The sequence below is a fragment of the Anopheles gambiae genome, chromosome 2 (assembly GCF_943734735.2).
Source record: "Anopheles gambiae chromosome 2, idAnoGambNW_F1_1, whole genome shotgun sequence".
Classification (NCBI taxonomy): domain Eukaryota; kingdom Metazoa; phylum Arthropoda; class Insecta; order Diptera; family Culicidae; genus Anopheles; species Anopheles gambiae.
This window is the reverse complement of record NC_064601.1, coordinates 7,461,701-7,489,521: the sequence shown is the minus strand read 5'-3', so window position 1 is coordinate 7,489,521 and position 27,821 is coordinate 7,461,701. Positions and strand designations below refer to the sequence as shown.

General features: G+C 50.1%; 1 protein-coding gene across 2 annotated transcripts in view; it reads right to left on the bottom strand.

The window, feature by feature from the left end:
- The window catches only part of LOC1281510 (dynein axonemal heavy chain 10), a 39,702-nt gene that overhangs the window by 10,887 nt on the left and 994 nt on the right, over positions 1-27,821 (bottom strand). For both annotated transcript variants that reach the window (XM_061647185.1, XM_061647186.1), the window contains exons 2-55: positions 27,409-27,489; positions 24,626-24,652; positions 24,355-24,393; positions 23,990-24,063; positions 23,703-23,826; positions 22,760-23,613; positions 22,569-22,680; positions 22,364-22,491; positions 21,855-22,045; positions 21,347-21,545; positions 21,161-21,247; positions 20,765-20,925; positions 20,253-20,397; positions 19,212-19,325; positions 18,873-19,065; positions 18,482-18,748; positions 18,113-18,220; positions 17,160-17,248; positions 16,517-16,600; positions 15,233-15,346; positions 14,536-15,125; positions 14,271-14,432; positions 14,066-14,171; positions 13,906-13,988; positions 13,550-13,841; positions 13,310-13,468; positions 13,081-13,233; positions 12,879-13,011; positions 12,670-12,755; positions 12,364-12,498; positions 12,023-12,229; positions 11,604-11,737; positions 11,451-11,531; positions 11,180-11,375; positions 10,909-11,060; positions 10,728-10,809; positions 10,387-10,495; positions 9,800-9,920; positions 9,516-9,685; positions 9,243-9,384; positions 9,111-9,160; positions 8,265-8,390; positions 7,722-7,844; positions 5,912-6,042; positions 5,046-5,468; positions 4,862-4,966; positions 4,633-4,791; positions 3,363-3,473; positions 2,428-3,231; positions 1,997-2,354; positions 1,121-1,922; positions 850-1,054; positions 531-673; positions 63-267 (exon numbers count right to left, since the gene is read on the bottom strand). In XM_061647185.1, the coding sequence (XP_061503169.1) occupies positions 63-267; positions 531-673; positions 850-1,054; positions 1,121-1,922; positions 1,997-2,354; positions 2,428-3,231; positions 3,363-3,473; positions 4,633-4,791; positions 4,862-4,966; positions 5,046-5,468; positions 5,912-6,042; positions 7,722-7,844; positions 8,265-8,390; positions 9,111-9,160; positions 9,243-9,384; positions 9,516-9,685; positions 9,800-9,920; positions 10,387-10,495; positions 10,728-10,809; positions 10,909-11,060; positions 11,180-11,375; positions 11,451-11,531; positions 11,604-11,737; positions 12,023-12,229; positions 12,364-12,498; positions 12,670-12,755; positions 12,879-13,011; positions 13,081-13,233; positions 13,310-13,468; positions 13,550-13,841; positions 13,906-13,988; positions 14,066-14,171; positions 14,271-14,432; positions 14,536-15,125; positions 15,233-15,346; positions 16,517-16,600; positions 17,160-17,248; positions 18,113-18,220; positions 18,482-18,748; positions 18,873-19,065; positions 19,212-19,325; positions 20,253-20,397; positions 20,765-20,925; positions 21,161-21,247; positions 21,347-21,545; positions 21,855-22,045; positions 22,364-22,491; positions 22,569-22,680; positions 22,760-23,613; positions 23,703-23,826; positions 23,990-24,063; positions 24,355-24,393; positions 24,626-24,652; positions 27,409-27,489 (10,229 nt within the window). The remainder of the gene's footprint in view (positions 1-62; positions 268-530; positions 674-849; positions 1,055-1,120; positions 1,923-1,996; positions 2,355-2,427; positions 3,232-3,362; positions 3,474-4,632; positions 4,792-4,861; positions 4,967-5,045; positions 5,469-5,911; positions 6,043-7,721; positions 7,845-8,264; positions 8,391-9,110; positions 9,161-9,242; positions 9,385-9,515; positions 9,686-9,799; positions 9,921-10,386; positions 10,496-10,727; positions 10,810-10,908; positions 11,061-11,179; positions 11,376-11,450; positions 11,532-11,603; positions 11,738-12,022; positions 12,230-12,363; positions 12,499-12,669; positions 12,756-12,878; positions 13,012-13,080; positions 13,234-13,309; positions 13,469-13,549; positions 13,842-13,905; positions 13,989-14,065; positions 14,172-14,270; positions 14,433-14,535; positions 15,126-15,232; positions 15,347-16,516; positions 16,601-17,159; positions 17,249-18,112; positions 18,221-18,481; positions 18,749-18,872; positions 19,066-19,211; positions 19,326-20,252; positions 20,398-20,764; positions 20,926-21,160; positions 21,248-21,346; positions 21,546-21,854; positions 22,046-22,363; positions 22,492-22,568; positions 22,681-22,759; positions 23,614-23,702; positions 23,827-23,989; positions 24,064-24,354; positions 24,394-24,625; positions 24,653-27,408; positions 27,490-27,821) is intronic.

Genomic DNA, 27,821 nt, shown 5'->3' with positions numbered 1-27,821 from the left:
AAACACGCGTGGCCCAAATGAGTTCGTAGCAGGGTTTTGTTCCGATTGCAGTTTCTACCTACCTTCGGATGGTCCGTGAGGAACACCTTCGCCACGGCAAACAGCGCCTGCTGGGGCCAGGGAAACACCCAATCGATCGTGGTGCTGCCGACCAGGCCGGGGAAGTTGCGGCACCGGTTGCGGAGTGCGTCACCCTCGGGCGACATGCACAGCACGACGTGCAGATTGCGCACGGCCCGCTCGAGGAAAAACGACCAAACGCCATCCCTGTCGGAAGTGGGAAGGGTAAGAGAAGGGGGGAAAATACAGACACGACGCTTGCCCGGGATGAGCGATGCGATAAATGGATTTAAAATGGCGTGCCGGAAAACAAACGCGAGGATGCGAGGGGAGGAACCGGGAGGAGTCCAGCCAGCTACAGGCTTCCTCCTCGGTGGCGCGTACACGAAGCCAATAAACCACGCATACCCGGCAGCTGCGTGAAAAAGTTCAGCCAGCGTAATAAATACCAACCCGCCCCGGGAACCTACTTGCTGGGCGCGTAGCCATGCTCCTGGGCCGCACCGCGGCACTGACCAATTATCTGATCCTTTTCGTCGTCGGTAAACATTGCTGGCACCATGCCAGTGGTTAAAATATTATTTATGAACTCCAGAAATCCTTCTTCCGCAATCTGATGATGGTGGTGGACCGTTCGAGGGGCGGGATCACATGGTGTTGAGGCGCGAGGAAATGAATTAAAGCGGCAGGAAGAAAGGCAAACATTGAAATTGAAAAGTACAGCAGCGGTACAACGGAGTGGGGAAGCACACTGCCCCCCCCCCCTCCCCCAGAACCCGACCGACTTACTTGGGCCGCCTTAAAGATGAAGCATGTTTTCACGTTCCGCACGCCGACCTGCAGGAAGAGCGTTTTCAGATCCTCCCGGAACGAGGTCTCGTTGTAGCCGCGGCTGAGCACGATTTCGAAGATTTCACAGCCGGCCGCGAACGCCGCCAGCCGGGTAATGCTTTGCTTGCCGGAGCCACCGATACCGACCAGCATGACGTGCCCGCTGTGGAATAGATTAGGACACAACGTTAGAGGGTTAAATCCAATCAATTCCACAAAGACGCCTTACCGATGCATACGCAGTGTGCGATGGACGCGCGTCAGATGCTCGAGACAGTCCTCAAACAGCACCAGATTCATCTTGCCCCGCTGCTCGCAGTACTCCATCAGTATCTCCTGGAACAGGAAGTAGATCGCCTCGTAGTCGAGCAAATCCTCGTAGTAGCGCTCCTCGGCCGGGTTGACCGCGTTGCGATAGTCGCCAAACAGTAGCGGATCCCGCAGCGCGTACTGCGCAACGGACAGCTCCACCACGGCGCTCTTGATGCGCGACTCCAGCCGGCCCTCCTGCAGCAGCTGCTGCTGCTGCTGGGCCGGTTCCATCTGCACCGTGTGCCGGAAGCTGCGCGGTATGGGAAACTGTTCCATTATCTGCTCGCCCAGCTGCTGCTCCATAAACTGTTGATCCTGCTCGTTGATTAATCGATCGCAGATGACGCGCGCGAACTCGTTGCGCCACACCCGGACCAGGTGGCGCGTTTCCTTGAAGAAGCTCGGATGGATCTGCAGCAGCCCGGCGAAGATGCGCGACAGATCCTTCATGTTGAAGATGTAGTGGAATTTGGAGGGCGTCGGCGGCAGCTTGGTGACGAGCGTTTTGAACAGGGCCAGCGTCATCTCGATCAGCTTGTCCGCGTTGTCGCCCAGATCCGGTGCGAACGGTTCCAGGTGCCCCTTCAGGATCGAGGCGTAGATGTGGCGCAGTGTGCTGTCGTTCGGAAAGATGATGTTGATCACGGAGAACATCGAGATGAAGCGTGAATCCACCTCGTTGCGTCCTCCTCCGGCACGGCCCATTGCGGCAAGGAACGCTGGGGAAGGAGATTTTTGGAATATCCTAATTAAAATCCCCTCATATTGCAGTTCATTGCCAGCCATCACTTACACATATCTTTGAACTTCTTCCAGCTCAAATCCTTGGTGCGATCGAACATGCCCTCCTTCTCTAGCAGCAGCTTCAGCAGCGCGATCGGTTGCTGCGTGCCGTAGTTGTCCACCTGCGGCATGTTCATGTCGTCGATGAAGGTGACCAGCTTCTTGCCGACCGGCGGGCCAAAGATATCCTTCGTGCGCTTTTCCACCGCCGCCTCGATGGTCTTCTGCACATCCATCGAGGACGTGCGGGAGGAGAAGTTTATGTTGAGCACGACGAACGAGTCGCGGTTTAGGTGGCGCAAAAAGTGGGATATTACTGCCGTCTTGGAAGTGCCAGGATCGCCCACCAGAACGACCGGACGACGAACCTGTCGATAAATATCAAAGAGGTACAAACACATTTCGCTAAATGTTAAGACTACTTCTTGGTAATTTTCTGACCCTATTCATGAGATCCAATATTTTTTCAATCTTCATCGTGTCCATCGTCGGCACCAAGATGTCGCTAAAGTGCAGCGTCGCATCATGCACATAGCCCGGAATTACCCACTCCCAGGCCAGCCACTGCTTGCGCTCGATGTCGAAGAAGTAATCGAACAGCGTCGGCTTCACCGTGGGCAACTGGCCCGTTGTGGCGGGACTTTCGCGCGTATCCTCGGCCGCAATCATTTCGAGGTTTCGCTTGACGAACCCATCGAACCGGATGCGCGACTCCTCGAGCAGGGCGGCCCCGAGCGACAGGTACACACACTGCACAAAGCCACACTCCACCACGTCCTCCTCGTGCGGGCAGGCGGAAGTTTTCATCGGAAACAATGCGTCGTAAAACTGGCACAGCTGCACCACCATGTTCAGGTTCGTCTGGTGAATGACCAGCTCGAGCGGATCCTCCTGATTGTTGCCATCGACACCCTCGAGGATGTAATCGATCGCGGCGGGAATGAGCGCGCTGAACGTTTTCTGCAGCATCTCCTGCTCCTCCAGGTAGCGCCCCTTCAGCCACCGCTCCCAGTAGCACACGTAGCCGAGATTTTTCGGATCCAGGTACACCATGCCGGCCCGGGAAACGGTCGCCGGCGAAGCGTAGGCCAGGTCACCAACTTCAAACAGCAGCGCACAGTAGCTATTCAGCCGGATGCGCTCGCCGTTCGCCAGCGTCAGCAGTTTGTTGTCATCCATGACGGAGTTCATGTTCTCGATCCAGAGCGCATCGACGTCCCCGTCGAAGCAAACGTAACGCCGTTCCTGGAAACGTGGAATGGGGTGCAAAAGCATGTGCGGTTTTCATTAGTCGAGCTCTCCTCTGGTTGAACCACGGGCAGCGTGGATCTTACGGCAGGGAAACGAATCAATAGAGCACGGAAACTGATACTTACATCGCGGTCAGTGGGTTTATTCATCTCGCGGAAAATGTTGGAGAACAATCCATCGACCCAGTCGCGCGTACTCGGATCGAGAAATCCGTACAGCTCTATCACCGAGCAAGCCTGCAACGGGCCAAAAAAAGGGTATGTATTTTTGTGAAAAGGATATTAAAAATATAGACCACCGGATGGGGGAATCGGATAGAGGACCCTCGTTTCCTATGATTGAAATTCACTCTGGGCCGGCAGCTCGACTGTGAAAGGTTTCATCACCACATATTCAATATTTAGAACATTTGCAAAACGAGTAGGAGGGAAAAAAACGAAATAAATCCATCCAATCTACTAACTCATTTTTGGAGCAGGAAGAGCAAAAAGCAACCAAACGAAGGTATCTCTATTGCTGTTGCCTATTTCGCAATGTTGCCTTGTATTGCACATGTTACGGCTCTATTCAAGAGAAAAGCATCGATTTCACCGGCATCCGACGTACCGCCATCATCTGAGATTCCGGATGGGGTGAGCGGAGCAGCGGAGGTCGTAACTTTTTACCCCAAAAATGGCTGGTTTTTTGTCGGCTGCCTAGGATACGACCGGGCAGGGTACAGAACGTTAATTTATACGTGAGTTTGCTTAGAACGGGTTGGGTCTCTGCCATCGTGGGTATTGGTTTGCCCCGCAGGCAGGCAGGCCGCTGGATCGATCGATTCGGTTGGCAAAATTGGATTGACTATTCGGGAAAGTGCATCCCGATGGATCCAATCGCACAAAGAGCTTATCTTTGCGTACCCAATTGCAAGATAACGATTATTTGCAGCACCGTTCCTGGGCATGCCGGACTAAATGAGGAGAGAAAGCGAGGGTTCGCAATGCATTTTTCAACACCGACCATCGGTGTAGATGCAAACAATTTCAAACGCTCGTGGACCGACGACTTGGCAAAGCTTGCCCATTAGCCGATATTGGCATGCTCAAGTTCTTTGAACACACATCGGCGGTCGATTGGTGTGGTGCGAAAGATGGGCATAGCTCTTTTGAATGGTTAAAGCATCAGAACGTGTAACAAAAAAAAAAGAGATTGGTTCCACTGCCAATGGTCGTCGCTTTTGATCTTTTACCAAACACACATGCAGATTCAAACAGAGTCAAAAACAAAAAAAGCAGCGCCATAGCAAGGGATATTCCATTTTGTTATGCAAAGAACTAATGTTACATTTGTAAAGTTTTCAACAAAAAAAACCTCTCAACTACAGTGCATACGATTTGAATGCCATTTTCTTACCTTTGGATTCAGCACGGTACATTTCGTCGGCAGTCCCATGTTGGTTTGCGCTTTTATCAGCGTGTTGATTACGACCGTTTTGCCACCGCCGGTCGGACCGACCACCATCGTGGAATGGCGAGTCATCATCGTTTCGTACAGTTGCTGCACCTTGTCCATCTGCCGAATGAACGGATGCAGCCGTCATGAATATGCTAATTAAATGTTGCTCAATCACACACACACACACCTGTTTCTGAATGATGATGAATCCATCAGCTAAAAGCACCTCCTTCACCGCTTCGTTAAAGTCCGGGTAGCCCACGCGGGGATAATCTACGCCGGGAAATAGGTCCTGCGGAGTGACGCGTGGTGTCATTGTTATTAAATGTCAATCAGGTTTGTTTTAAAATCATGCCCACCGCCGGGCTTACCTTTATAAGCCCCATAAACAGTGGCACATCGTCAAACACAAACTTGGGAAAGTTCATGTCGAACAGCGTGCGCATCAGGGTGGCAGCTTCCGAAATTTCGGGCGATTTGCGCTTGTTCACGCCGGCCATCCGCAGCACAGCGTTGAGCGATCGAAGGCCCCAGTCGTAGTGATACTGCTTGGACAGCTGCTCGCGCGCCATCTTGTACAGCACGGTCATCTTCTTCGCCAGCACCTTGGCCGTGATGAAGCCGTCCGAGAAGAGCGATATCATGCAGATCAGCTCCAGATCGGGCATGATACAGGTCACGGGCCGGAACAGGGCCTTCACCGATTCGGGCAGCTCCGTGCGCCCGGCATAGCCCGGGTTCATCGTAATGAAGATGCCGACCTTGGGATCGAGATTGATCTCGTTGCCCTCAAACTGGAAAGAAACAGAGGCGTGTGATGATGGTGGGAGGCATTATTGTTGGGCAAAGTAGGGCAAAGTTACAAAAATTCAGAGTCGACTCCGATCCGAGTTTGAACATTTCTGAACCGGCTCTGGAAGGTAAGTCCGCCCAGCATTATCCGGAGCCAGTTAAAATCGTCTGGAGCCGTCCGAAATCGCTCACAGTCATCCGAAGTGTAAGTCATCCTGAGTCAACCGGAGTCGTCAAGAGTCCACCACAATATGATATGCCTGATCATACATAAATTGCACCGGCCAACTTCGGCCGACTCGAACCGACTCTGGACGACTCCGGATGATGTCAAAATCGGACTAACAATAGCCGGAGTTAGATCCACGACTTCGACTTCGATCCAAAGAGCACACCACTGGAAGCATTAGGAGGAAAAGATTACACCAGACTTTAAAACACTTACCATGAATGTTTTGACGCGGCACACGAGCGCCGTCTTAATCGTTTGCAGCTGGGTAGAGATGACACTCAGCACGGAGATATCGATACGGTTAAACTCGTCGAAACATCCCCAGGCACCGCATTGGGTCAGTCCTGTGCATTGTTGGAAGAGCGATGTAAATCAGTAATTGAAATATTGATACATTCCTTCGCCAAACAACTACGACGTATTGAAAATTGCTCAACAACACCGTCCTGCAAACGCCCATTTGCAAAGAAGCTTTAGCTTTTCGACTTAATTTAAACAAATAGCATTTGCACAACCCCTTTCGGTCAACCTTCGCCCCAAATCGGGACGTACGCGCCAGGAGCTGGCGAGAGCCTAATCGAGAGTTTGTTTAATGCGCGCGTATTGCAAAAATTGCAACCCGAAATAGAATTGTGACTCCTGCAAGCCCACGGTCTAGCTTTTGGTCTGAAACGGTGGCGCAGGTGGCAGAGTGTTCCCCTGGCGACCTGTGGTTTTGGGCCGCGAAATTGAATCACCATTGCGAGGCACGCTTTATTTGTAGCGCAATTTGTGTTTTATATAAAGCGCAAAGCCGATTACCGATTGGTGCGCGGTGCGTTTCGGGCTACGAGTCGTCTTTTTCGGCATCATCACAAACCCAATTCCCGCCCTTCAGTTTAAAGCGTGCGTGCAAAGGCATCCGGACCGACCGGATGCACCAGTGCAAACAGGTCCTCCACCCCCGTGTTACGGCTGTGTGTGAAAAAGGTGTAAAGCCTCGTGTACACTGCCTGGCTGTGCGGTTGAAGTTATGCAAAAAGGTTTTAAACATTGGTGCCGTTGTCTGCCACCATTTTCCTCGGTCGGTGGTGGCTGGCTGTGGCGGTCACACAATCAGCAACCATCAGCAGGATGAATTGCACCACGAAAACCTTTGTACACTCACACACACATACACCTCCTGTCCATCGTATCTTTGTACCATTTGGCTTCTGTGTGCCGAGTGTGTGTGTGTGGGGATGGAGGATTAAACCACTTGTACCGATAACTGTAGTGGCTTGTCGGCCCCAGCACTGTTGTCAGCTGGGGCTGGGAGGACTACCGGAAGGACGCAAACCGGACGGAAACACAAAACCGGGCACGAAATTACAGGTTTGGCCGTACTGCATGCGGCACACGGTATCAGATCAGCAGATATTTAGTTTGCGGATTACTGTTAAACCGTAAGATTGAGAAATAAATTTTCCGATTCAATTTGATTATTTTAATGAGGTAAAGTTGGGCGAGAGCAATTGCGCAGCAGCGCAGTGGCCGCGATGAAGCATCACAAATACACACACACACACACACACACACACACACACACACACACACACACACACACACACACACACACACACACACACACACACACACACACACACACACACACACACACACACACACACACACACACACACACACACACACACACACACACACACACACACACACACACACACACACACACACACACACACACACACACACACACACACACACACACACACACACACAGACGTAGTGAAGTATGATGGTATTGCTCTGCAAAAGGAAATTGGGTGCAATTGCAAGCTTTCAGTTGTTTGAATTATTTACGACACTTTTAAAACAATCAGTTTTGAACGATTCACAATGTACAAATAATCAGTTATATTGTATCTTCCGGCTTGATAACTGACGGCAGCTACACTGTCCACACATTACACATTGGCAAATGGCCCTAGTGTAAGACTGAGACGTCCGGACCGAGAACCGAAAGCCTCCCAAAAACCATACATACCTGACAGTACCGTTCCGACCGCCCGAAAGTCCATGCCCTCGCCGCAGTTCGTTACGACGCAAAGCAGTGCCATCGCTTTGGCTAAATCCTTCGTCGTTTCGGTCTTGCCCGTACCGGCAGGACCTGCACGAAACGAAACGTTTCGGGATTAGTTACAAAAGGAACGCTAGATAAACACATGTGGAAACAAACGTCCGCTTTCCGATAAGAGACAAATGTGCAGCGACTGATTGCGAAACTCTGTCCCGGTGCACCGGAAAAACAGCAACGTGCTGAGATTAGGCAGCCGTGTGTCTGCTTTGCCACACTGTTGTGTGTAGCTGTGGCCAACATTTGTGTGTGTGAGTGTGTGCAAATGCCACACAGGGTGGTTTCACCGTGGTTCCCCTGTGGAGGGATTGCAGCGTATAATGGATGCAAAATCTAAATGAAAGTTGTCACCGGCACACGCGGTCACTGCAACGGCAAATGTCTTATCTTCGGTCTGCGTCGTCGTCCTGATCGTGTGCTCGGGGTCGGCCAGACCCATCGATTATCACTTACCAGCTGGTGCACCGCCCAAATTCATCGTCAAAGCTTGCGTGATTGTTAAATATATCCTATCAGTCAATGGCGTAATAACGAGCCGTCCATTTAATCCCATATACTCGTAACCGTAATCGAATTTTCCTATCAAATCATCGTCGTCGTCGTCGTCGTCGTCGTCGTGGACGTCGTCAGCATCGTGTCAGCAGGTTTGGGATCGTTGTCATCGATGGCGACGGATCCGTTTTCGAGAGCGTTGTGCCCATGCACCATATGGCAATGATGTTCGACAGTGATTCGATGCCCGGGATCGTCCAATTTATGCCGGGTTCGGTTGATGGCGGACCGAACGATGACGGTTGTCGTCGGCGAGTGCCAGAGCACAAGACGAATGTTTCGTCCATCGTACCGGGCCAGAGTCCGGCCATCCAGTCCGGGCACGGAGGCGTGTGCGCGGTGCAGTGAGGTTGGGCCGATGAAGAGCAATCAGAAACGAAATGTAATTAGTACAGGATTTGAAGTAGCTTTCCGGAAACCCAACGGGCAACGGTACGGTAAAGAACACTGGGGAATGATTGTGCAAGATACTTGGGAACCCTTTGGGGAGGAAGGAGATTGTTTCTGGGATGAGAATCAAAAACAAAGAAAAAAAACCTATCCTAGACAGAAAGAGCAGTAAGAATTCGGAGAAGTGCAGTGTTGGAAAAGGTATCTCCATATGATCTACAATCATCCACAATCATCCATATGATCTACAGAAAGAACACAAGCTAAAGGCAACGTTTGGTAATAGTTAGTAACAGATTAATTTGCTGGAATTGTGAATTCACTTCAATTTGCTTGAACTTTCCACACAAATCTTACCTGTACATTGAAGCACATACAAATTATCCATTTCTCGTATCCAATAAAACCTATGGCAAAGAGATATAAATAAAGTCGAAATTAAGGTCCCAATTATTCACAAGTCTATTTCAACGCCCATCCCTCTCTTACCGAAGCTGACTTTCCCAACCGAACTCGTGAGCGTCCAGAATGCTATCGCGCACAAACCCTTCGATAATGTCCCGTGCATGCACGTCGATGGTGGCAATCGTTTTGAACTTAAGACGATCATTGGGTGTCAGATTAGCGCGCACTGCCAAAAACGAAATGTTTCTATTAGTAACCCAAACACACACGCACACATTTTACCTTGGAGCTTCCCGCTTCCCAAGTTAATATTGAAGAACTGTCGGCAAGGACGCGCGGCCCAAATCACGGCCTTACCTTTCAGCACGAGCTCGTCGAGCTGGCGGTTCTGCTCCTGCAGATATTCCTTCATCGCACGCTTGTTGCCGTGGCGCACCTTAGCGAACACTTCCTCGACCTCCGCCGTCCACCAGACTTGATTGGCAGCGAGACAAACCATGCCCTGGTAAAGCATAATCCAGTCCGGCCTAGAGATGAAGACAGCAGTCGAAAGGCACGGGTAAAGGGAGATAGAGAGAAAGAAACGTGCGTAGAATATTACACCTTTTGCGGGATGGGAGGATTGGAGGGTGCCTACTAACCGTCCGAGTTCGCGATCCTTGCCGTAATGGAAGATTGCTTTCTTCGTTATAAATCGATTGGTCCGACGCATTTCCTTCAACACCTCGTTCATCCAGTTCTCGACCCGCTCCTTTACCGGCACTGTTACGGCCGAAAAATAAAAAAAAAGAAAAAGCAAAATGGAAATCAATAAAGGGGACAACAAGTTTTGTAACACGCTCTCTTCCCCTCTTTTCTTCCCGATGCATGCGTGCGTGTGTGTGTGTGTGGTTATGTCTTGGGGAAGCCACAACAACACTTCCTTCCCTTCACGACACGCCCTCCGGACGGTTGCACAGTTTATATGCCACAGCGTCCGCACAAAGGACAGTTTTCGAAGGTTCGAGCGATTGATACATTCACTGTGCTATAAAATAAAGCTCCACCAGCAGCCACGGAGCACAACAGAACGTGAGGTAATAAAATGAAAAATTGTGAAATATTTTCCACCTCGCTGCGCGTAGGTCCATGGTGGTGGACGCTCAATTTGCTCATGTCGGATCCATCGCAACCGAAGCCCATCAGAAGCGGTGGTAGGCCTGGAGGCCGATTACGATGACATACATACCCTGGTTCTCGAACTCCATCACTTCGCCCTCGCTGGAAATCATGGCCGTTACAGTCGGCGTGTCGAATCGATCTTTAGCAAATCGTAAAGATTTTATGTTATCGAACATCTGCAAGTGCGAAAATTTGTGCGTCAATGTCTCGAGTAATTGGAACCGGCATGGGGTAACAGCTTGCAAAGTGGTAGTAAACTTTTTAGGTAACCCAGCGAGCTGTGGCCGCTTCCTGGTGTGCTGGTTTTAAACGAGCAGTCAGGTCAGGTGCTACCGCCAACCTGTTTAGTGCTGAATGTTTGATGAAGAGGACACAAGGGGCAAGCGGGAAAAAGGAAATAAACTTTACCTTTATGATGTGCTCCTGAACGCACGTCGGCTCACTGTCGCCCAGTATGGATAGCAGCTCGTCCGTCGATATAAAGTAGAACCTGTGACAGCCCCAGTGCGTGTGGGAGAAAAGATGATGAATATTTAGGTGTGCCGTGTAATGACGGCATGTCCGCAACTGTGGTCCACAAAACACTTACCTTGGGAATGCTCTACGTTTTTGCTCCAGATAGTCGTTGAGCGATTTCTGACAACCGTCAAGTGCGGATCCCAGGCGCATGAAATCGTTCAAGCGGCCCGGTACAAGGCACACAGCCGTCACGAGCGGATTATCGTTGCTGTTCCGCATTATCTGATGTTTAATCACATGTCGAAACACGAAAATACATCATAAAAATGTCAAGCAATTAAAGTACCGCCACCCTCAACCATGGTCCGAGTGGGCAGGTCACTGTTTTAACCATATCTCACCTCACGAAATTCCTCATCGATGGTGTTGAAATTTTTGGCCTCCTCCGGCAATTGGCTGCTGATGTCGCCGTCGATAAAAATGCCCTCCAGGTACAGCCACTTTCGCTGCACGCTAATCCATTCGTCGATGATTTCCGATATGAGGGTAAGATCCTTTTCCCACTGCTGAACCTTGGACATGAACGGGCCAATAAATCTGCGGAGTGAGAGACATGTTAGTGTGTGAAAAAAAAAAGGTTTGCTTAGCTTGGTGTACTCAGATATATCTTACTGTGATGCTGCCATGGATTGAAGGTTCATGGAATTTTCTTCAAGCACTTGCATTATTTCATCCGTTGCTCCAAGAATGTGCCTAAAAATAACCAACGACCGCATTGGTTAATTGACGGAAATGGGGGCTTTGATTTCGCTCACGCTCCCTTACCCTCTCACTCGACCGCCCTTCTCGTAGCGTATCATGTTGAAGCACATCCGCTCCCAGATGTCGTTTATTTCCTGCACGCTACGTTCGATCGCAAGCTCCTTGATAGCGTTATTGATGATCTCTTCGGCAATGTCCTTTCAAACGGGAAAACAGTCGCGATAGGAAAAACAATACGAAATTGTAGCTCATGTAAGCCGACCGAAAGGTATTGGAAGTTGCAAACGCTCTACGCTTCAAGAATAATAATTAGTGTGCTGACAGCCTTCGGTTGGAACATTATTTATGTTCACTCGCCGATCCACTAGCATCCAGGCTTCATTAATCAGCAGAAACAGTCTCTCCAAAAATATCCTCCTCCAGCTACGAACGGCTATGTTTTTGCTCTTCCCTCTTAAAAAATTAATCACTGCAAAACCTACCTGATACTTATGCAGCTCCATCGCAAACATGTTCTCGAGCGTGAATCGGTCCGCTGACATGTCGAAATGTTGACCAGTTTTTTCCATTAGCTTCTCCCAGTGCCGCGTGCGCAGCGCTTCGTCCTTTAGGCTCAGCATTAGCGGAATGGACGATTTGAATTGCTTCATTTTCGTGTCCAGCGCTTGACCAACGGGCGCTTGCCGAATCTGTGCCGGTAGTCGTATAAAAACGGGAAGCGAACGAGTGAGAAATCAAATAACCAAAAAGAAAAAAGAAACAGTTTCTACGGCTTTTTGCACCGGATTGGTTGTGTGTGTGTGTGTGTGTTAGAAAAGCTCACATTTTTGGGCAGCATTCGGAACTCCTTCATAAAATTGTCGATACCCTCCAGCAGTGCCTGGGGGTTTAGATTGGCCCACAGCGTGTGGGACCACTTCTCTCGGGCGACTTTCTGCTGCACGTACAGTTTGTAGACCTGGGTAGGGAAGAGCAATGGCGAAATCACATTTTATCATTCATTACCCAATTTCCTATCACTGCTAGCGACAATTCAATTAGACAAAATTGCGTTTTTACTTTGCGCACCACAATTTGACCATTTGTGTCGTTGTCAGGGCCTGCACGGCCTGCGGTCGCACTCACTTACCACTTGTATTTCTTCGTACTCGTGCTTGCATTGCAAAAAATCACTGTAATCCGTTAATGGAATATCAAACAGCTTTTCGGCATTTTCTAGAAAGCGTGGGAGGACAACACAAAAAAAAACAAGCATACACAGTACAATTTTAAAAAGGCATCAATGTGTGCGCTTTGCTCGCTCCCGGTTGCCAGTTGCGGAACAAAGCTCAACCCTACCTAGCTCGATGCGTTGACGATCCATTAGTTCGATTTCTTTGCCGTACGAATCCATCAGCTCGACGCCCCTGTCCAGGTCAAGCCCGACCGTGCCGGGCCCTTCGGTGCGGAATTTCGTTATAAACTTTGCAAGCTTGCAAAACAGAAAGCAAAAACACACAGTCACAATCCAATACAAAGGCAGGTGCTGGCCCGGACCTACCTCGTCGCTGAACGTTTGTATTTCTTTTTGCGTAATTTCGGCAAACTTTGCCTTGGTCGGTTGCAGCTTGCCCGAACGCAGCAATGCGGAGTGGTAGATTTTTTTCCATCGCTTCTCCAAATGGTACGCCATAATCATATCGCCCAGGGGGAACTGTGTTGGTGGAAATTGTGAGAACATTGGTACAAAAATCGTGCGACTGATTCTGCCATGCGGCGCAGCAGCTCACCTTGATGCGATGCTCTTCGAGAATGTTGTAAATCTCCTGTATTTCATGTATTTTCAGCTCCACCGTCAGCGTGGTCGATTGAATGGTTTGTATCGTTTGCATCACTGTCTTGAAGTGAGACAGCTCCTTCACATTCTTATCCAGATCGTTCCTTAAACTCTGCACAAAACAAACAAACCCACTCATTAACTGAAGAACCTTGAGGGCCGAGGCAAGCACCTGCGACGCTGGACCACCTACCACCATGTGCTCGTGCAGTTCTATCATCTGCTGGCGCGTCCGTTCGGCAAGAATGTTGCCCAGCGTATTGCGCCACTCGACGGCATGGTCGACGATGCCGCGGATCAGTGGCTTCAGGTTGACGCGAATACTTTTAATGTCGTGGAACGGTTTGTGCCGCTCCAGCTCATTCACGATCTGCGTGTAGTAGATGAACTTCTCGTCCAGCTGTGCTAGCGACACGTTTTGGTTGAGAAACTTCTCGCAAACGCTCATTTTTTCATACATCCAAAGGTTTCGATACTTTTGCCAGCTGGCGTTCAAAACAAATAGGTTAAGGCGCACATCAACTGTAGAATTGAAGTGAGATTACTTACCTTTTCAAGTAGGTGAGTACCTCCGTGACAAGTTGCTGGATCGATTGCTGCAGATTTATTACCAAATCACACACCCGGGGAATCTGATGTTTGGAAAAGAGCTCAATGTACTAACAAGTACGAAACATTCATCCACTCCATGCTGTGCCCTTACGCTTACCTGAACGACATCCTCAAAGAAGGTGAAGTAAAACTCTTTGTCCTCGCACTTGGTCACCGGACACGGGAGACAGGTTTCGGCCGTCCAGCGTTTAAAATTTTTCAATCTAGCGAAGAAACAAAATTTGATACTCACTCAGCGAAACAATTAATGCAATTAAACTTCATCAGGCGCAAAGCAGAAACTCCCCCCCATATCTCCTCACCGGAGCAGAAAATCCTTCACCGAGCTGATCATGATGCTGTACGCGTCCGTTGACGATGGTCGCATCAGTATTTCCGGCACCGTCAAGATTGCATCCACCTCGAACAGGGGCTGATTGTGCAGCAGATGGTTCATGAACTTTTCCAGGTTTTTCGCTGCAAATCTGGGTGAGGCGCAGCAAAGAAAGAGCAAAGCAGTAGCGGTAAGGTACATTTACTGTTACTTGATATTGTGCTCCAAACGGGCCGCTCCCTGCATTCTCTCACCTGGTGAAGCAACCAAACACTTGTTTCTCCCAGTGGTTGTAGTAGTACTTCATCTCGGGACACTCGCCCGTAAACGTACCGAGCACCAGGCTTTCCAGCTTAATCAGTATCGGTCCGATGGAATCGTACAGCTGCAGCAGCTTGATCGTTTTCGCATTGCGATCCTTGGCCAGTGCGTCGAAGTACTCCCGGCACGGCTTCACGCTATCGTCCGTCTCCTTGATGGACACTTTCTTCGGCCGCTTTTGTCGCTTCTCCAGATCGGTGCCGGCATCGTCGGCCCGCACCGTTGCCATCGTCACCGCCGGCGCTCCATCGGTCGGCGTAACGCTTTCGTGGCGCAGGGAGTCCTGGTGCGACTGCTGCTGATGGTGCTGCTGGCGGTGGGACGAGTGGTGGTGCGAATGATGGTGTTCCTTTTGTTGCGTCGGTGCTTTCAGCACCACCTCCGATGCAGTGACGCGCGCTTCCTTTGCTTTATCGCCGTCCAGTTCGAACATCGCGAACGACTCGAGCCGCTCGATACGCACCTTGATGTCGTTGCTGATGTACCCAATTTGCGATACCAGCGACGATAAGCTCTTCATTAGCTGGATGATGTAGTGTGTCGCAAGGGTGAAATGTGAAAATGTAAAGCGTTAGTGTGAGTGTAAAATTGAACAACTTTGCAGTAGTAATGCGCAGTTTACTGCTTTACCGTTTGGCACTTTTCTGCGTAAGCTCCAATATTAAACGACTGCCAAGTGAAGCGGCCCAGTCCCGCCTGGATAATAGTTTCCACTTCGTACAAATGACTGCGCAAGAAGTGAACCTAGAAGAAAGAGAGATGAGAGGGACGAGTGGACAAAAATCGTAAAAATACTTTCCCTGCCAGATATGATGTAAATAGAATATCTTAAAACCCGCCAAGCAGACTACCACACCACGATCGCCGAATATCTTAAAAATTAACGCAATACAATTTTATGCAAATCAAAAAACCACCCCCACCCAACTCGACCGACTGCCAGACGGGGCTGTTCACAGGAAGTTCTTGCTTAAATCTTCAAACAGATTGAAATTGAAACCACTTGACGAATGAAGTGTCCAACTGCTTCCAACCATACGGCCGGCGTACGGGGCCGCCCCGTACCTTTCTCCCCCTCGTTCCGTGCACCAACCTGTCCACAATCCCGGGGACAACAACTTTCCGGTATACTTATCATTTGGCATGAATATTTATGACGACGGATAAATTAATACTCTCTCTCTCCCTCGTCGGGGCGATTTTTGCGTTCTCGGTGCGGTGCGGTGCCGTTGGTAGACACGCTCGAAATGAACACGCGCCCCACCAAGGATGCCGGGGGATACGTTCGGGATAACAGGACGAGGGGGGCGAAGGGATATACGAATTAACTAGGATTTTCCCACCGAAAACCGCTCCAAACGCCACCAGTGTGACACACCGAGGAGTGGCGCTGGTGATTTCAAAAATCAATCCGTTCCTTCGACCCAAAGTTGCTGTGCTTTGGTGAACTTCGAGCATGCATACTGAGTAGCGCGGTGTGGCAGAAATAGGCATCCCCACTTTCCCTCTCATTCCCCATACACCCTGCTCGTCGTCTCCTCCCAACCTTGCTTTGGTTTTGGTTTTGCTATCGGAGAACCTTGGAAATTGGTTTCGGTTTGTGCACGAGTGTTGTCAATAATTTATGGAACAAAGGATTTTCTTGCCCATTTATTATGGAAATGCATCTTTCGGGATGTATAAAACCCGAAAATGGAATTGGAATTGAGGAGCTGATTAACATGCCGGGGCCACAGGATGGGGGGATAATATTATTATTTTCAAGCAGGTTTGCCCGACTGACTGTGTGTCGATATTATGTTGGAAGTTGCGGAATGAGACGATCATCGCCCGATTGCTCCACTTAGTGCGTAACTGAATTAAATTCGATAATATTTGAAGGATGAAAGGCATTTTGCAAGACGGATGGCTTACCTCCGGAGTGGATAGATTCAGCACGATGTCGTTGTACCGGTTGACCATTTTGCTGACGCACTCCACATCGCGAAACAGTTGGTCCTGCAAAAGTTATTTAAAGGCACAGGTAAATGGTTTATGCAGTTAGTTTATACGTTGAGCTAGGATAGAAATGAGCGTTAAAGCATTAATATGCTTTTTACGTCCACCGATTCATTTCTACCTGCAACGGAAAAAGATAAAAAAAACGAACTACCAAAAACACTCAACTCCAACCCGTCCTTTGCAGCATTCTCGGCACGACTTTGAAATATATCGCTGTCACCCGGGTGCCATAAGGTAAGGGGACGGCAATAACTTTCTACGACAGGTACCGTCCAACGACCTACGGACAAAAATCTCGGCCCAAAAAGGAAGCGCCCAACCGGCCGCCCAGCACCCCTCCCTGTGGGGTGGCACTCTTGCGATGCAGAGAGCTAGCTGTGCCAAAATTTAAGGTATAATACGTTGAAGCGCCGAACCTTCAACGCCGACGAAAGAGGAAGCGTTGGTGTGTCTTTGGTCAACTACCGGGTACAAATCAAACGACAAACGTCAAACTACCAAGGGGTGGTGGTGGTGGTGGTGGTGGAGCAAAAGTGGATAAGAAAATATTGCTTACTTTTCTCATAATGGCCATCCTAATGGTGGGACTTAATGCGAATCCCAAATACTCGAACTGTTGACCTTCGTTGATGACGTCGAATATGTCTGCCCGACCGTGTGTGGAAACCATGGGCCATGTGTGCGTGTGCCGGCGTTTGTGTGGTTGCACATGGAATGAGAAGAAACGAAAAAAATCGTATACGTATATACAGTAAATGGACGGTGCCGCTAAAGACAGTGAAGCCGGCAGTCCTCTCTGCTCGCCGAAAAAGTGTAACGACCGGATTTGATATCACCGCATCTTGTGCGAGGACAAAGGCAAACGGGGTGAGGGTGGTGTTGAGAGGTTGAGAGTCCTTTCGCCAGCGCTTTAGTGTAGCATAAATTGAATAGATGCTGGCAGCACACATACAACCAAACAAACAAAAAACGTTACTCCTGCGATGGAAGATGGCGCCGGCAGTGGACGGAGCGGACGAGAACAAGAATAAATCAAAAGCCACTTCTGTTGGTTATTGGAAATGAAAATGATAATCAGCTTGCTCCGTGTTCCGGGTTTCGGGCCGGTTGGCGTGTGGTATATCTTCTCCTTTGATAGTTGAAAAATGAAGAAACCCATCCAGCGCGAAGGTACGACGGACGGGGCTCGAAATCGCTCCTGTTTGGAGAGGGAATAGAATATTCATTCAGCCAGCTGCACTGCTACGTCCCACTTGAGGCCAGTCCACACAGCGGCAGTGCGGTCGAGACGTTCGTGCACACCCGTGCTCTTCAAACCCCGGGATCTTCAAACCGATTATTTAGACAGCATTTTATAAGCGCAAAACTGTGCGCGAACAGATAAGCAGCACTGGTAAGCGCCGGCCCGACCGAGGAAAGGACTGCTCCACCTCTCAACCCATCTTCAAGCCATGCAGACCAGAGCTGACCAGAGAAGCGTTGGAACAGGGAATGGAAAAGGCATCTTACCGTAGGAAAAGTTCAATGCAAACTTGAGCTTGTACTCGATGAGCACCGATTCGCCGATCACTTCGCGCCACGTGGGAATTTTCTTTTGAGAAACTGCTGACACCATCACTGTTTGGTTCGAAATGTAAAAAAAAAACGATCAAGAAAACCAAAGGAAAGAATAGAGAGTATCACACTGTTCACCCATCAAACTTTGTCCCCAGCAACACAGGGAGGAAAGTTATGCTGTTTTTTTTTTTGTTGCTGCTTCTGTTGTTACAACAGCCACATTTAGCGTTAAGTAGCACACCCCACTTCCCGATGGGGATGTGAAAAATCAATTTACTGGACAAAAGTTTGGCGCGCTCCAGTCGGCGCGCTACGACTTACGCTGGGCTTGATTGATTTTGAACTCGCTGGCCGGGGTCTGCGAGCCGCTGGAGGAAATCTGCGACGGTGTGTTGCGTGCCGCCCGGACCAGCTTCTGCGCGAGGGCCAGCTGCGGGTCGAGCGCGTCCGGCCGGTTGACGAGCCAGCGGACCGCGGTGGCAATGTTGGTGTACCGGGACCGGTCCTTGCCGGTCATCAGGGCGGAGGGCCGCCGGGCGGACAGTTTGTCTTTCTTCGCTTTGGACGCTTTTCGCTCCTTCTGCAGCTCTGCACGGTGAAGATTGATGAAGAAGAAACGGGTTAGTTACTTTGCCCAAGGAAAACGAAAAACAATGTTGCGGGCTACACAGTGTCACTACAGAAATGGCTTGACTCCCCTTCCCCACTGTACCGAGCATTGTGTCGCAAAATTCCAGCTTCAAAATGTTGCGCTTCAGCACGCCGTTCACCGTTTTGGTGCCGTACGTGGTGAACTTTTGAAAGTTGTCCTTCTCGTACGCCTGGAAGTCCTTCACCAGCTGCATGTACTGGCCGAACGCGCTGCGCTGGAGCGAAGTTTCCGCCTGCTGTTTGCTGGCCTCAAACTGGTACGCAAACGGGGTTCCGGGAAGGACAAAGAAAGCAAGAAAAAAGAGGGAAAAATATCACCACTTCAAGATCCGCTCCAGCTGTGTAATGTGTCATGCAGTTTTTGCAACAAAACAATAGGTGACGCTGGGCGGGCACCTACCTCTCTAAACGCGGTCATAGATTTGCGGATGAAGTTCAGCAGCGAACGCACCCAAAACACGGCACCCACGTGACACGGCTCATTGCGCTGCAGGGGCGGATTGTTTTTGTGCTTCTGTGTGGGCCGGAATGAAACGGAAGATTGGAACAGAACGGGAGGAATCAAAATTTGTCACAAGCTGCTGGAAACATGATGGGCAAGTTAAATGCGGTAGAATTGTAAACGACTTAATGGCAGACGCAGGCACCACACACACACACACCGGTCAGGAGCGTGAGCGCGCGCGCTCCTCAGCGGATTTTGCAAAAGGCATTGCAACTTTTGAATTGATTTCCGGAAGCCATTAATAATGCCCGAGCCCGAGCAGCAGCAGCAGCAAGCGAGCGAGGTAAAGTTTTCCGGCGCTTGAGATGGAAAAGTTTGTGTGCCACCGTCCTCCCCCCCCCCCCCCCCCCTCCGTAGGCACGTGTTTTGCGGACCGCCGTAACAACAGCGTCTTGAACCGGGGAATCAATTACGAAGAACGATATAAATTGCATGGCACTTTTTTCGCTTCCACTTTTGGGGGGATTTCTCTTGCTGTGTTTTTGTCCCGCGAAATTGGTGCCGACATGAGTGTGCATGTGAAAGCGTAATCAAATCTGCAACAAACAGCAACTAGCGAAACAAATGCCGCCAGGTGATGTAGAGTGCTGCGCTGGAATCCCCCTCCAATGGGTGAAGAGAAGAGCGTGAGTGGGAACGGAAACAAAAAATGGGAAATAATCTTTCCCCTTTTTCAAATCTTTCAGTTTTGCTGCGCTGTTTCTTGTTCGCAAAAACATCGCAAAAATAAGGCAAAAAAAAATACGACACCAAACTGAGCAAAAGTTACGATCCACCGCTGCCCGGTCCGGGTGGATTTGCTGGGAAGCTTTCCGCCGGTCCAGCCGTTCTTTTCGGCCGTTCGCCCACACCTTTCGCTGCTGCTGCTGTGTCAGTGCCTGTCGCCTGCGCCTAAAGTACCTGCACTAAAAGATGACAACACATTTATTTATGTACCAGAAACTCGTGCTCAACCATGCCGACTTCCGCCAGGAATTGTTTCATAATATTTTCATACTTGGATGATAAATGCTTTGCCAATGCCGGCCGTGTTTCTATGCGGTCTAAATTTTTTATCAGCTCCAGCCCCAGCTCGGCGGACCTGTTGCATAGCAGGGGGGGCAAGGTGTGTTGGTAGCACCGGCACCACCCCGGTGGCAATCGAATCCGGGCGGCCCGTTTGCGAAGGTGTTCCGATGAAGCGATGAAGAATCGTTGCAGAGCACACGTAGTTGTGCAGTCGTGTGTGAAGGTGGAAGCGATCCGGTGTGGGAAAGAAAAGGGACGAGAAAAGGGATGAGAAACAGGAGAAAACGGGGCTTCAGAAAAGGAAAAACATGTCCGAATGATGTCGGTGTGCACACACACACCCAACCCGACTGGTTTTGCTGGATTATTGGTGATTTATGTTGCGACTAACCCGGTGATTGTGTCCTCGCGTCCTCAAAAGAGTTTGGGGCCGTACTTACCGGAGCGATGGGATGCAGCGGTCCAGCGCTACCTTCGCTTCCCTCTCCACCCCCTCGACGGACTTGTAAAAGAAGTCCAGCGTTGCCTCCCAGTTGGCCAAATTGCTCGACACAAAGATGTCGTAGTCGGCCGCGATGATATGAGTGATGAGGTGATAAACCTACCCCGGCAGCAGCGGCCACCAGACGAAGCAGTACCGCATTACCGCGGGACAGGCACGCAGGGACACGAAAGAATGGATATCATTAGCGCTGATGAATTTCTACTTAACGTTAGGCTTTTCTTTGTGCGATGATAAAAAGTGCTTTCGCTACCTAGGACACTATGAAAAGCCTTCCGGGAAACATGCTTTCCTGTCTAGGGCTTTTATCGTGCAACCCATGGAACTCACTCACCTTGCTCAGTGTGTTATCCACCTCCTCCGGATCGGTAATCATGGCTTTGAAGTTCGCATCGAAGATGTTTTCAAAATCCAGGAAAATCTAAAAATGATCACCAACAACAAGCTTGTCAATCAATAAGGATGTTACGATGCGCAAACTCTCTCTGTCTCTCAATCGAAAAAAGGAAGTCACGCGTACCTGGGCAATGTTTGCCATGTCATGGCTAATGCGCGTCATATGATCGATCTCCCGGAACAGCACATTCTTGTCAAACTCCCACCGTGACCCAATGCCCGACTGCTCGATCTGGGCCCGGGTGTCCATGTAGGATTGCTTCCACGCCTGCAGCAGCGTCGCACAGTTCGTGGCGCACTGGTGTATGTGTGACGCCGAGTGTCTAACGGGGGGGAACAACGAAACGCTCGTGTCGAAATGTCAAAACTGCTGGCTAACAAATTCACTAATTTTTCACACACCCACAGCCAGCTCAGCCGAAAGCATAATTGGCTCGTCAGCTCATGCAAACAACAAGCCACTCACACAAACACACACACGGAGAGCGGTTTGGGTATGGGGTTGCTGCTGCTAATTAAACTTTTCCAAAACCCAGTACCCGAACGGGCCCAGGCCCCCCCGGGTCGCCCCGGCACGGTCCCGGCGTTTGCACGTCCAGTTAATTATGATTTAGAAAGGAGCGACAACTTACTTGAAAATGGTATCCACATTAATTAATATTTTAACTTTCTCCGCAAACACGTACGATATCTTCCCGATCAGGCTGAGCATGTTCTCGTCCCGGCTGTAATAGTTTGACATCGTCCAGATGTGTCTCAGTATGATCGTTATGTTCGGTATAATGGATAGGATGAATTTGAAGTCATCACCGGTTTTGATTTTCTGCCAAGCAGGGCCGTGGGAAGAAGGGAAAGGGGCATTCGTTAAAACGGCACTCCGGCACAGAAAGGCAGCAAATAATGTGATTATCGTTGGGTGTTAGAATGAAAAGGGCACGGTGATGTGTTTTTTTTAATGGTTTAGCAACATTCGCCAGCACGGCCGAGAGTGTCAGTCTCTGGAGCGTGATTGGACCCGGTTGCCGTTGATGTTTTCGCACTCCCGATGTCAAGACAGGACATGGGTTTCAACTTAGCCCCCGGAGGGGCGGGATAATGTTGTAATAGAAATGTAATAACAACGGGAACCCCCGCAGCTTACCTCAAGATAGCTTTGAAGCATGGCCAGGTGCTCGACGTTTTCCCGGGCCAAGCACAGCGCTTCCTTTAGCTTGCGGAACCGGTCCGGCCACGCCTTCATGATGGGGCTCTGGTTGTCCTTCAGGGCGTCTAAAAGTAAGCAGTGGGAAGGTTTTCATTAGCGTCCGTACCCATACGTTACAGTGACCAATCGGGCGACCCCGTACCGAAAACCTGAATCACAAACGGTGCCTTCAGCTGCTCGATGATGGAATTGTACTGCAATTCCCGCTCGACCCATAGATTATACTCGGCCATCGGTGTGCAATCGGTCGGTTCCTGGGAGACGAAAGTGAGGCAGAGGACATTATTCTACAATGTACCCAAGGCCCAGCAGTTGTCAATCCGGCTTTTGTACCTTCTCGTTGGACTCGCGCAACACCTTCCCGATGTAGATGGACCACCCTTCGACGATCTCCTCCAGCTGCAGCGTGGTCAGCTCCTCGATGCTCGTCTTCCCGATGTCGACCTTGATTTTAAACTTATCCTCGTCCACGGTGATGTTCTCCTGGTGCGGCGCATTGTACTGCGTGGGCAGCCCGAACGCACACTCCACGTGATCGATCGTCCACTGGAGGGTGTCGATAAACTTCTCCAGATTCGCCTCCAGGTTCTGCTTCATGGGGCTTTCCTCCGGGGCGCTCGTTTCGGCCGAGGGCTTCGCCGGCAGCTGTTTGGCGGTCAGCCGCGCCTCGCCCTTCAGCTTCGACTCCTCCAGCAGCGTGTTCCACCGCTCGGTGGACGTTTGCGGGAGCGGCAACGCCCGCGCATCACTATCGCCGGTCGTCGACTCGGACGCCTTCGTTTGCGTCAGGTTCGACTCGCTGCTCGGCGTGTCGGCCAGCGACTGGCGGCTGCTGTTTTCCAGCGCCGACTCTTCGCGCAAGGCCGCGCTCGGTGACAGCTGCTTCGCCTGCATCGCCTTCATGCGAAAGTCGGACGGGCGGGTGTAGTCGATCAGCCCGACGCTGGTCCTGCTGGCGGAGCGATCAGCCCCAGCAGCCGTCGCCGCTTCGTCCTGCTCCTCCACACTGACGCTCTTTTCCGGCTTGGGGCGCTTCGTGTTCGGCTCGTGAAACTGAAACTCCACGCCGGGCCGGTAGATGCGCTCCAGCATTTCCTTCGCGTTGTGTATCAGGTTGCCCCTAATGCAGCCGACGATCACTTTACGCGGCATTTCCGCCACGCAGTCCTCGAGGTTTTGGAATGTGCCTGGGATTAGAGTATTACCCGCGATATGATTACGCCAAATTTTGCTACAAACGTTAAGGCCAGCCAGCCTTTGCTACCTTCATACGTACCGATGGGTGTGCAGAGTCGCCGAACCATGTACACGTACCGGACGTTTGGATCAATCTTCTCCTCCGGGATGATGCCGAAGCAAATGTGAACGATTGGTGTTTTGATCGATGTCGGCACAATTTTCTAGTGCGGGCGAACAACAACGACATCACTTTTCCATTAGCGTACAATGTAACACAAACAACAGCGTGCAATAGAAGGGGAGGGGGGGGGGGGGCTGTTTGTTCGCGCTGCTCATTTAAACAACGTCATCAGAGCTCAAGCGGGAGCGTTTCGCCGAACTTACCGTAACTTCCACCAGCTCATTATCGTTGCTAGCCCCAAGGAATCCGGCGTCTCCAGTAATCTCATGGTCAGCGTCTAATTAGAAAAGTTGTTGCCGCATCGTGGGCAAGCGATGCATCGGGTGGGGTGGAGGAGAGTGGATAAGGAAGGATTTTTTAATTAGAACGAAGCTGACGATGGGTGACGGTACCCTCCCCTCGCCTGGCGTGCGAATCAACCAGCCGGACTAATTGCTATCAGTGGATGTTTTGCAACGCGCCGCTGTGCATTTGTGCGCATTGTAGTGTTGTGCTTTATGCACGCCCTCTCGATGGCGCTAGGGTGCAACTTTGCCATTCATAGTGTGGCCGCTTTCACAATACGTACCTCCTTTCTTTCCTTTCTTGGGTTTGCCTTTTTTCTTGCCTGCGGGAGGGAGTGGGAAAGTTGTTATTAGAATTCCGTCGCTACAGGAAACATAAATTCAACACCGATGACATTTGTTTAAAACATAATAACAACATGCGCACACACGGAAATTAAAAGAGACATTCACTCTACTAGCTGTTGTGCAGTGTTTGGCTATAACTTAATTAAGTGCTAACTATGTGCAGCAATTAATAGCGACATGATTTCCATGCCGTGCGTATGCACTTACTGCCATCATCTCCGTCGTCGGCAGGACCTGTGGGAGTCGGCGGGAGAAATATGTAGTAAGCAAATTGAAGCATGTTATACTAACGGAAGGTAAATATTGTCTAGGGGAGATTCGCTACCGACGCTGCAAACAAGAGCATGATGTAAAATGTTATAATTAAGAAAGCGCGTCACAGTCAGCTTCCAGTGAGCATCGTCGAACATATCAACACCAACAGTGGCAACAGCAGCAGTTACGGTCTCTGCTGGAGCTACTCTCGAAAAGGAGCGATTCTATCAACGGAACAACCAGCGCCACCACTCATTGATGCCGTCTCGATGTTGCCGAGGGGGGGGGGGGGGGGTTGGACACGCTTCAGGCACATGGTGGCACATTTTTGCAATACCCCCATAGCGACACAATAATGCTATTAATATTGGCCGCCTCTCCCTTGCTGCTGCATCCTTTGCTCGAATGCGTGCCTGAAGACGGCTCGAGACAAACAGCAAAACACGTAAAAGGGGACCCGGCGTCGTGAGCCGCCTCCAGCGGGCAACGTGATGTACCCACAATGTTTGCGCACGACGCCATGCCATGCGACATGCTTGCCCCTAAAAGTGACCGACGCTCCTTCACTGTGTGCGTGTGGGAGGCGGGAAAAGAGAAGGTAGAAAGGTTGTAGTTTACAACCCACACACACACTCCGCCCCATCTCGGTGATGAACGGGTGTGGGGGTTCGAACGATCGAAAGAAAAACATAAATAAATCAAATTAACCTTTCCCGAACGTGTTGCCTGCAGGATATGAAAGGCAGCCAGGCTCACATCCGTATTCATTTCCTTCGCAGTGCAGAGAGTTGATCCTCGGGCGCACTGAGGACGTCTGTGTGTGAGTGTATGTGTGTGTGTGTGTGTTATTGTGCCTGTTCATCACGTCCTTTGCTGGCGGACAGTACATTTAGAAGGTTGTTTGTTGTTGAGCAGGAAAAACAAAACACGGTTTATCGAAGCCAATTGTTTGAATTGTGACTGTTTTGTGTGTGTACCGTAAACTAGCTTCTGGCCTTTTCACACCTCTGGGGATTATTTATATCATTTCAATAAAGTGTAGGATCAAGAAGGAAGTATATTGTCAATGTGCTGTCATGGATCGAAACCGAGTTATGGAATGATTATAGAAAGTAGTAAAAATGTGGAATAAACGAAACGAAAACGAACTTTCGCCATAAAGAATGCTGTTAGTAAGTAGTGATTTCAATTACTCCACCAGGCTCGTTCAGATGTCATTCACCATTCGAGTTGATGCTTCTTTTGAACATTAATTAAAAAGGAAATCTCAAACTGAATTCCACTCCTTTCTACAGAGACGAATCGCTCACTGAGCTGTACTTGCCACAGTGCTATATAATGGTCCTCTCGTCTTCGAGGCACACAACTGTCTGCAAAAATGCAGATAAGATGCATAATCTGTACCGCTTGCTAGCAGTAAGACACGGTAAATGCATCCGGTAAACGTCCATTGCCACACTACCTGCGCTTCTTAACCCTTCCGGTGAGGGAAAAGCAAGCAAAGTATATAAGGAACGATCTCTCGTCGCACAAAATGGAGGAAATCATGCATTCATAACGTACTCCAAAAGTCATTTTTCGCACGAGAGGATCTGCCGGAAAATTTATGTGATGAAACAATGGTGGCAGCAGCATTCGGGCAAAACCAAAGCCTGGATGCAGCGGTGAAAGGGAAAGGTAAAGCTGAGTTCGGCTTCTCGAGCGGGACGCCAACAGTGGCGACACGAAATATTAACAAAAAAAAACACACACCCACACACACCAAGAAAAAAGGATTTGAAAGTTTGAGGGTTCACGAGGAAAAGAAACTTTTCGTGGAAGGTGTCGCGGCCAGAACTGGATTCGGTCAGAGTGAAAGGTACGAGAAAAAAACTCCTCCAAAAGTGGCGAAAGCCAACCTTAAAAACGATCGGGAAGGTGTGTGCAAGCAGTGCTCCGGACAGGATTGGACGCAAAAGGTGATTCGTGAAAGTTTTTCTTCACCCTTTGCACCCTAGCCATCGATTAGCAGGGCCGTTTCAAACCTTTGCAGACCTAACACAGTATAAAGAGTCGTTCGTTTTTTTTTTGGTGAGTGTGAGTCCTCTAAAAACTACTTCCCCAAGATAGCTTGCTCTCGCACCTTTCTTTTTTTGTGGTGCAAAAAGGGGTTCGTGGCTTGTCGCTTTTGCTGAGTCCTCTCGAACGTGGGAAGGAAGCGGCGGGGCCGGCGGCAGCAAGGAAGCAATCGAATGACATCGGTAATTTACGGCCTGACTAGATGAAAGTGTCATAATTTCACCGGTCTGCCGAGACTTGTGCAGTTGAAGGGCCGCAGCGCATCGGAGAACCGGGGCGACGGTCGAAACGAATAAATCCATTTGAGAATATAAACGAGGTACGTTGCTGGTGGAGCAGGATGCATTAGTGGGTGTATGTGTGTGTATGAAGTTGCAGTCGGAAGTAGACAGTAGTACCAGAGATATTCTGGGGAGTCTTTCTGCTCTCTCTCTCTCTCTCTCTCTCTCTGATTTGAGGCCTGAAAAGGGCGTTCCAGCCCTGGCTATTACTCATATGGATGTATGCGAGCAAACTGCACCCAAGATGGACGGAGAAGGAGGGAGAACTGGTGAAGCACATTGATAAGAGAGATTGTTACAACGACGCGTCCCCCACCACGACCGCTCCGCTTCGTCGAACAGGTGGCGCCGCGCGCACGAGTCCTTCCCGAATGGACACAACGAAAAATTACCCACCTTTAGCCTTTTTGCCTTTCTTCTCCTTTTGCGTCTGTTCCGGTTGGTCCGAGCCGGCGGGTTGGGCTGCTCCGGCCGTAACTACGTAACCCTCGGCCCCAAAAAACGGTGCAGGGGGTTGGATGTTTAATCATAGCCCGAACAAATGCCGAGTTGGTCCGATCCGAGCAGGCAGGCGTTTTTGATGATTGCCATGTTTTACATGCATATAATATTTGTAGGGATCGCCCGCCCATCATTCATGCGTTTCGAACGAGCTCCCACCGGGTTGGTGGGGGGAAGGGAAGGGTCCGGATGGCCGCAGTGCAAGATTTACGATTGACCCACGTTTTCGGGTGGTGGTGTTTTTTCCAAAGTCCGAAAAATGCGTTATGAAACAGAGAAAGAGAAGAAAGAAGAGTGAGGCGGTGAGC